Source organism: Eurytemora carolleeae, unplaced genomic scaffold (assembly GCF_000591075.1).
Source record: "Eurytemora carolleeae unplaced genomic scaffold, Eaff_2.0 scaffold182, whole genome shotgun sequence".
NCBI lineage: Eukaryota > Metazoa > Arthropoda > Copepoda > Calanoida > Temoridae > Eurytemora > Eurytemora carolleeae.
In genome coordinates, this window is record NW_019396187.1 from 380756 (window position 1) to 390707 (window position 9952).

The 9952-nt window shown below is 31.8% G+C and overlaps 1 protein-coding gene across 1 annotated transcript; it reads left to right on the forward strand.

Moving 5' to 3' along the window:
* Positions 1 to 1243: 1243 nt before the first annotated feature.
* Positions 1244 to 8914, forward strand: LOC111697618 (angiotensin-converting enzyme). The gene is made up of 13 exons (XM_023467680.1): positions 1244 to 1386; positions 1731 to 1826; positions 2881 to 2988; positions 3398 to 3483; positions 3719 to 3747; positions 3821 to 3882; positions 4064 to 4126; positions 4812 to 4878; positions 5629 to 5719; positions 6524 to 6632; positions 7845 to 7968; positions 8415 to 8511; positions 8747 to 8914. The coding sequence occupies exons 1-13, from the start codon at positions 1259 to 1261 to the stop codon at positions 8881 to 8883; spliced, it is 1197 nt and encodes a 398-aa protein (XP_023323448.1). The 5' UTR covers positions 1244 to 1258; the 3' UTR covers positions 8884 to 8914.
* Positions 8915 to 9952: the final 1038 nt, after the last annotated feature.

Sequence of the window (9952 nt, forward strand, 5' to 3'; positions counted from 1 at the left end):
CATCAAAAGGATCCTTAAATATCCCTGAGTACAGAAGTCTGTTTATTGGTCCTGTACTCCAATTGTACACAATGAAACATGCTGCAGTGGAAAATATCGCATATTTTAGCCTTTAATAGATCTCTGTACCCTCTTATCTCTGATGTAAAGCTTTAAAGCTGACTGTTTTGTGTTTATTATCTGAGAATAGACTACAATCAATCATGAATTACAAATATGCACATTAATGTACATTATACATACACACATTCATACACACACACACATACAATATATTGATTACATGATCAACAATATCGTTTATGGCCAATTTTTCAAGACCTATTTTAAAATAAAGATTGTTTTTCCGCAATTTTATAAAAGAAAGATAAAAATAAGACAAATAATTTTTTAAACATTAAAAATTTAAAAAACTTTTACCAAATACATTATAAACTGTATTAAAAGCAAAAGAGAACCAACAAGTTCTAGTCGAACCCTTGATTTTGACAGATTTTTATGATTACCCTGTTTTTCCGCGAGTATATAAAAGATAGATAAAATTTGATAAACACTTTAATTCCGAACTTAAAATTTAGAAAAAAAATTTAAATAACGTTTTGTTTGTAACTACATTATAAATTGCATTACAAGCAAAAGAGAAATAACAAGTTTTAGTCGAACCATTGATTTTGGCATGATTTTCATGACCTATTTTAAAATAAGGATTGTTTAAAAATCCCCCCAACAGATTTTTTATAAAATATTATTTTCATAAACCGAATCTTTAAAATTGTATGTAAAATCGAATGTTTGATTATTTTGTTGTACATGTGTAAGTGAGATATTATCCTGGATCATTTAGAAGCTTGAGATCTTGAGAAAATGCGGCCCCCTTTAGACTCCCCTCCCTTCTTAAAACAAAGCTCCGCCCCCATATCCCCTGACATAAAGGAAAATCTGTCAGATTAGGATCAGGATATTCATCTTGTGTTTACAGTTTATGCTTTTCCATTTAACCTTTTTTAGTGATTTTTCCTAGAAAAATCTAAGAATAACACGAAGGCGAAAATATTATTTGTAATAGTGGATTTTCTTTGAATTTCGAGCCTATTCTCATCAAACGTTGATTTTTGTATTTTCTGTTTTATACTTTTTTAGGAACTGTAAGTTTTGAATATTAAGATGTATATACTATACAACCCATCATTCTTGTTTTAATGCAAATAGCAAAACAATACTATATGTTTCGGTCCGCACATACTTTAGTTTCTCGTAAATGTCATCTTTATTGATTAAATTGTTAAAAAATAACATATCGAGCAGACAAGGCTGGACTCCTAAGAAAATGTTCGAGAAAGCTGACGAATTCTTCCAATCTATGGGAATGGATCCTATGCCACAAAAGTAAGTATTATTAAACAAACGGACTGAACGAACGCTTGCCACAAATTCTAATGGTCTAAACTTTGCAACCAGATGATCAGATTAGATATTTGATATTTCAATCTATAAATCCTGCTAAATCTTAAATAGATAATGTTCTTCAAGAATTTATTAGAAGTAATTGTATTGTTATCTAGATCAAGAGGGTGAAGACTGCGCAATTGTGAATATATATTTACAAAAAAATTAATTTGTGTGCCATATCACACGTTCAAATATGAAAGAAATTTTTAGACATTGTTAAAGATTTCGATCTATTAAATACAATATTTTTTTAATGCTTGAAAATATTTTTTGCTCTCTAGGTTCTGGGAAGGAAGTATTCTAGAGAAACCTGAGGATGGAAGAGAGCTCACTTGTCATGCTTCAGCCTGGGACTTCTACGATGGAGAGGACTTCAGGTCAGTATCTTGGAATAGGTTAAAGGATAGGACTTTAGGTCAGTATCTTAGAATAGGTTAAAGGTTAGGACTTGAGGTCAGTATCTTGGAATAGGTTAAAGGATAGGACTTCAGGTCAGTATCTTGGAATAGGTTAAAGGATAGGACTTCAGTATCTTGGAATAGGTTAAAGGATAGGACTTTAGGTCAGTATCTTGGAATAGTTTTAAAGATAGAACTTCAGTATCTTGGAATAGGTTAATGGATAGAACTTCACTATCTTGGAATAAGTTAAAGGTTAGGACTTCAGGTCAGTATCTTGGAATAGATTAAAGGATAGAATTTCATTATCTTGGAATGGGTTAAAGGATAGGACTTTCAATATCTTGGAATGGGTTAAAGGATAGGCCTTTAGGTCAGTATCTTGGAATAGGTTAAAGGATAGGACTTTAGTACATTTAAATAGGTTAAAGGATAGAACTTCAGTATCTTTTAATAGGTTAAAGGAAAGGACTTCAGTATCTTTGAATGAGTTAAAGGATAGAACTTGAGTATCTTTGAATGGGTTAAAGGATATAACTTTAGTATCTTGGAATAGGCCCAAGGATAGAACTTCAGGTCTTGGAATAGGTTAAAGGATAGGACTTTATTACATTTAAATAGGTTAATGGATAGGACTTTAGTATCTTGGAATAGGTTAAAGGATAGGACTTCAGTATCATGGAATAGGTTAAAGGATAGGACTTCAGTATCATGGAATAGGTTAAAGGATAGGACTTCAGTATCTTGAAATAGGTTAAAGGATAGAACTTCAGTATCATGGAATAGGTTAAAGGATAGAACTTCAGTATCATGGAATAGGTTAAAGGATAGGACTTCAGTATCATGGAATAGGTTAAAGGATAGGACTTCAGTATCATGGAATAGGTTAAAGTATAGAACTTCAGTATCTTGGAATAGGTTAAAGGATAGAAGTTCACTTTTTCTTTAAAAATCTGTTTCTTTAAAAATCTGTTCCTTTAAAAATCTGTTCCTTTAAATTAGGGTAAACGTATTCTATTTTATTCTAATTTAGGATAAAACAATGTACTCGAGTGAACCAAGAGGATTTTATTACAGTAAATCATGAGATGGGGCATATTCAATACTTTTTACAATATAAGACCCAACCTCATCTATACAGGTATAGATTATCATTTTTATAAATGTGACAGACTATATTGAATATAGTATAATTGAAGTCATGAATGTATAATATATCGGTCGCCTTTTTTCTCTATCTATATATTTATCTTTTAATTTAACTGTCTATTTCGATTCATCAGGACCCCCCCCCCTGCCCCCATCTTGATTTTAATCTACCTATATCTATAACCGGTCTATTTTAAATCAAAGAATTTGGTAAATCTCCCTCTAAAACACGACCTGTCATTCTTAATTGAGGAAAAAATTCGTTATTTGTGGGACACATACAATATTAGTAGAATCACCGCCATATTGAATACCATAATGGGAAATTTTTTCTTCATTTCTTAAGAATTGCATAAGATTAAAATATTTTTACATTTTTTCGATCACAATTATTTTTTTAGACAAGGAGCTAACCCAGGGTTCCACGAGGGGGTGGCTGATATCCTCTCTCTTTCAGTTGGTACTGCCACATATTTCAAACGAATCGGTAAATGATTAATATTTTTAGTTTTCAAGTTAAATACTGTTAAACTGGGAATTCAAGTGAGTGTTCGCAAAAAAAATTTAATTTTGTCAGAAGGTTGTGTTTAGGAGAATTTGATCAAACTGAAGTTGAACATTTTTTCTTGTTCATAGAGAATGGTTGTAAGGATGAAAGCTTACATTGTGGAAAGCTCAACATGACATAAAATTGAAATTGTTTTAAATTTAAATTTTTTTAGGGCTTTTAGCAGAGTCTGTTGATATAGAGGTAATTTAGTAGAAAATAATAAAAAATAAGAATTTAGTATTTGGGTAATGGGTATTACTGTAAAGGTTACCAGTCCCTGTATTTGGGTAATGGGTATTACTGTAAAGGTTACCAGTCCCTGTATTTGGGTAATGGGTATTACTGTAAAGGTTACCAGTCCCTGTAAGTTGTTTAAATTAAAATTTCGGTTAACTTAAAAATACCACGTAGACAAAAGATTAATTTTGCTCAATTTCCGTGCTTATCGATCTGGACATATTTGAAATTCTGCAAGATCAAGAAATATATTTATACAAACTAATTTTATTTTCCATAGATGGGATGTTTTCTCTGGAGAAACTACTGTTGAGAACATGAACTGCCATTGGTGGAAACTCAGGTTCGCTTTTTTAAAATTTTATTCAGTAATAATTCACAGTTATTACTGATGTATTCATATTTGTAACTAAGATATAAAAGGGAGAATTTCTAAATCCATATACCAGCAATTGTCAGAATTCAGACTACAAAGAATGAGACTTTAGAGAGGACTCAACGGAACTTGTTTTATCCTTTTTCTTACATTCATGGTTCCCTGAAGTTTTCTTACATTCATGGTTCCCTGCAGTTTTCTTACATTCATGGTTCCCTGCAGTTTTCTTACATTCATGGTTCCCTTCAGTTTTCTAACATTCGTGGTTCCCTGCAGTTTTCTTAAATTCATGGTTCCCTGCAGTTTTCTTACATTCATGGTTCCCTGCAGTTTCCTTACATTCAGTTTTCTGCAGTTTTCTTTTTTTTTAGAAATCATTCCGTAAACTATTTAATTATACTAAATTAAAGGCAGAACCACAAACTTAAGTTTCAAATCGTCATATTTTAAGAGTTTTGCGTCGTCATTACAGTCACATCCTCACGGGTAACCCTGTAATTGTTATGGCTTTGATATTTTGAGCAAATTCAAACTATGCAGACAAAAATAATAATGATAAGAATAATAACAACTGATTAAAGAATGATAAAGAAAAACACCAAAGGCAAGGGTAAATAAGTAAAATTTCATGAAATTGTTGAAATAATTTCAGACACGAAATACAAGGACTGACTCCTCCTAATAAGCGAAGTTATGAAGATTTCGATGCTGGATCTAAGGAAATTATCTTTAAGCAAAAACCATTTTTGGTAGAAAAGAGGGGGAAAGGTTTGGTGAGAAGGTTATAGAGAAAAGGAGAGAGATAGAATTGGGCAGGAAAGAATAGAAAAAGAAAGATGAGGATTAAGAGAATGGGAAAGATAAGAAAGGATAAGAAAGGAAAGTAAAAGAATACGGAAGGAAAGGAAAGGAAAAGAAAGAATAGGAAAGGATAGGAAAGGATAGGAAAGGATAGGAAAAGATAGGAAAGGAAAGAGAAGGATAAGAAAGGATAAGAAAGGAAAAGAAAGAATAGGAAAGGGTATGAAAGGATAGGAAAGGATAGGAAAGGGTATGAAAGGATAGGAAAGGATAGGAAAGGATAGGAAAGGATAGGAAAGGATAGGAAAGGATAGGAAAGGATAGAAAAGGATAGAAAAGGATAGGAAAGGATAGGAAAGGATAGGAAAGGATAGGAGAGCATAGAAAAGGATCTAAAAGGATAGGAAAGGATAGGAAAGGATAGGAAAGGATAGGAAAGGATAGGAAAGGATAGGAAATGATAGGAGAGCATAGGAAAGGATAGAAAAGGATAGGAAAGGATAGGAAACGAAAGGTAGGAAAGGGTGTGAAAGGATATCAAAGGATAGGAAAGGATATCAAAGGATAGGAAAGGATATCAAAGGATAGGAAAGGATTCTAAGACAGTCACTTGAATCCGTTGTACATAATGTTGGAGTATAAAGATGATTAAAGATAAATATATTTAGTACCATGTAGCCAATGATGTTCCATATGTCAGATATTTCACGGCATTTGTTTATGAATTCCAGTTCTACCGAGCACTTTGTCTTAAATCAGGTATTCTAATGTTAATATTTAAATGACCCTACAGTGGTCTCGGCGTTTATTTCAATACAACGCGACGGTGACAACTTTTAAAAATGCTTTGATTTCTAGTCAGCTCTTATCCACCAGAGACAAAAACATTTGTTAAAAAAGACAAAACTGGGGGAAAAATCTTTGTTATTGAAATATTGTTGTTTATAACATTAATTCATTTAATAATTTTAAATATACTAAAAGATATATAGGTTTATGTCGTATTTTTTTGGAGGGGGGGAGGGTTATCTTTCTCTGGAAACTTTGGATGTGATTACAATGTAATATTTTTGAAAATATGTGCTCGGGACCCTAAAACGATAATATTTTAGTGAAATATGAGCCCAGGGACCCTAAAAGGATAATAATTTAGAAAAGTATGTGCCCAGGGACCCAACAATGATAATATTTCTAAAAAAATGTGCCGCCCGGGGACCCTAATATAATATTAGTTAGGAAAGTATGTGCCCAGGGACCTTAAAATGATAATATTTTAGGAAATATGTTCCCGGGGACCCTATAACAATAATATTTTAGGAAAAGATGTACCCGGGGAACCAAAAATAATAATATTTTAGGAAAATATGTACCTGGGGACCTTTATAATAATAATATTATAAGAAAATATGTGCCCAGGGACCCAAAATGATTATATTTTAGGAAAATATGTACCTGGGGACCCTAAAATGATAATATTTTAGGAAAATATGTGCCCGTGGACACTAAAAGGAACATATTTTAGGAAAATATGTACCTGGGGACCCTAAAATGAAGATATTTTAGGAAAATATGTACCTGGGGACCCTAAGCTTCCCCTTCACAGATGCAACTTCTATGGTTCAAGAGAGGCGGGAGACAGTTTAAGAGAAATGTTGAAACTAGGATCATCTAGGTAATTTATTCTTCATTTTAAACATAAATAGTATCCTGGGATGGAAATAATATAAAAAGAAAAATGGCACAAAAGACGAAGGTTACCCACTCCCTCAAAGGATGAGACCTTAGAAACGACTGTACGGAATTTATACAGTCTAATTCCTTAAAGTCATGATTACGTGCAACTATGAACTTGTTTCTTTCTTCGCCAACTCATTAATTAAGCTATTAAAAGACTTTATTCAAGACAAAAGACTAAATTTAAACTTGGGATTGTCATTTTCAGAGTTTCAGGTCGTCTTTACAGTCTCATCCTTTGTGATTACTGTGTAACCCATATATCTAGATAAATACTAGAACTTAAACCAAACTGATACAAAATTCAGATTCTTAGTTTTTTCACCATCAAAACCATCAACAATTTTTTCAAATCTTTTAAGAATTCAAAACAATTGTTATCACGTTCTAGAGAAACTGAAATATGTATTATGTATCGATCAGGATTCGGAACCATTTACAATGGAAAGTTTATACAGTATTTTGAAATAAAGATTTTTTTATAATATCAAAATTATTTCTATATTCATTACTCATACAGCCAGGAGATTGACCAGCAGGGGATTGTTTTTTTTTAAAGAAATGTAGTTAATGGTGGTTTAAAATTGTGAAGGGTGTAATATCAGAGTTACACAAAAATAAGTTTATGCAACTTCTCTCTTTTAGCACTTTATTTTTCACACAGTGATAACCAGAAAACTGTAGAATAGGTAGACGACATTAAATAAATACTGAAGTGAATTTAATGTTGTTTCAAAGCAAACAAAGTGAAATGGTTTTGTTTATACTACACATTGCTGTGAATCATGTTCATGTTCTTTTTCATTTGATTATTTAAAGACATGAACTAAGTCTAAAAGTCGTCTTCCTATTCTAGAGTTTTATTAGTAGCATTATCTCCTGTTTAAATCATAAATGCACTTAAGATTGCATTAATATCGTCTTCCTATTCTAGAGTTTTATTATTAGCATTATTTCCTTTATAAATCATCAATGCACTTAAGATTGCATTAATATCGTCTTTCTTTTATGGTTCTCACTGTTAGAAAATCATATCATAAAGTAAAATCTGTCTGTGTACTTATCAACTATTATGTTCATTGGAGAATTTAATTTCATAACTGTCATCATGTTAAATGATACTATATCTTTTACAATGTACAATGTTTAGGCCGTGGAAGGAAGCTATGTTGACCCTGACAGGGCAACCGGATATGAATACGGACGCACTCAGAGAATATTTCCTTCCGCTTGAAAACTTTTTAAAGAAGGAAAACAGAAAAAATAATGTTCAGGTTGGAATACATAAAAAAATACTTTGGGAAATAAGAGTTCTGCCAAAAATATTAAAAAAGGGAATAAACTCTATTCTGACCCGAAGCTAGAGGGGGGAGGGAACAGGTGGCCCTCTTTATTATAAATAGACTGCATGGGGCGAAAAACAAGAAAAATCATGTACAGTACATCAATTGTTTAGGTTTGATGGAGAAGGTTTAATGTACATCAAGTACAGTATACATAAATTGTTTAGGTTGGATGGGGAAGGTTTAATGTACATCATGTACAGTACATAAATTGTTTAGGTTTGATGGAGAAGGTTTAATGTAGATCAAGTACAGTACATACATTTTTTTAGGTTTAATGGAGAAGGTTTAATGTACATCATGTACAGTACATTAACTGTTCAGGTTTGGACTGGGAAGGTTTAATGTACATTATGTACAGTACATAAATTGTTTAGGTTGGATGGGGAAGGTTTAATGTAAACTCTGTGTGTAAGGAAGCTCCAGTACAGAAGAATACAAAAGGAAATTTTGAATTTAGAAACTCAGCTACAGGCAAATATATCTTTTTACATTTAAAACAAATTATTAATTGACAAGAACGAAAATTACAAAAATTTGCTTAAAAGTTTTTTTTTGGTATGGGTTTAATTCTAACTAAAAAGTCTCCAGCAAAGTTCATAAATTGATTTTGATATTTTTCACAGAAATTCCTTATAAATATGAGCATTTTCTTCTGATTTCAATTCAATAAAAATATTCAACCAAAACTATTTCCGTAATTTTTAAGATACAAAGAAGAAAGTAAGGAAGGAAGACCCCTCATTTTGGAAAAACCCGAAGTTGTCAATCTTTGGAAGAAAATCCGTAATTAATGGATTGTTATATAAGTCTGGGGGGATTTATTTTTATCCATTATTTTTGTAATTGCTTTCTAATAAATCATTTGCAATCCAAACGATATTTTTTAAAAAAATCAAAGATTAAAAATGTAATCTATGACAAAAAATATAATAGCGTTCACGTTATTTTATTTCATTCGGTAAAATATTTTCAATAAAAAGATTAAACTTAATTTTATTAATCGTTTAGGAACTCCGTTGCCCTGGAAGGTTATAATTGTCGTCTTCCTCTGTATTTTCTATGGAAAATGAGTTTTCATAAACATACACTCTAACACTTACCTCTATAGTAATTGTTAATCAAAATATGACAGAAACATGTGAGCCTGTAGCCTAAGAAGGTCGTCTTTTTAGATTAAATATATGAAACACAAAAAATGTTTTTTGCTTGATTTTAGTTTTGCAAAGTTTATGAAAAGCATAATATTAATAATTATATATGTATGACATATACAAGAAAACTATTAATCTGAATTTGAACAATAGAATTATTGCCGATACAACGAATTACAGATTTTTATATAAATATTTTTTATGGTATATTTCTTTGATGTTTTAATATTTGAAATATATATTTTCTTTTCTTTTTGTTTTGAAATAATCATTGATGAATTACTGAGAAAAGATTTGTCTGTTTGTTCAAACATCAAATCAAAAGTTCATGCGAGAAATCCATTTTGTGCTGGGTTTGATAAATACAAGTTAACACGTTAGTTCTCTTATTTTTCGGGTTAGCAGGTTTAGGAGGGTTAGGAGGGTTAGGAGGTTTAGGAGGTTTAGGAGGTTTAGAAGGTTTATGAGGTAGGAGGTTTATGAGGTAGGAGGTTTTGGAGGTTTAGAAGGTTTAGGAGGGTGAAGAGGTTTAGGAGGTTTAGGAGGTTTAGGAGGGTTAGGAGGGTTAGGAGGTTTAGGAGGTTTAGGAGGTTTGGGAGGTTTAGGAGATCTAGAAGGTTTAGAAGGTAGGATGTTTAGGAGGTTTAGGAGGTTTAGGAGGTTTAGAAGGTTTAGAAGGTAGGAGGTTTAGGAGGTTTAGAAGGTTTAGGAGGTTTAGAAGGTTTAGAAGGTAGGAGGTTTAGGAGGTTTAGGAGATTTAG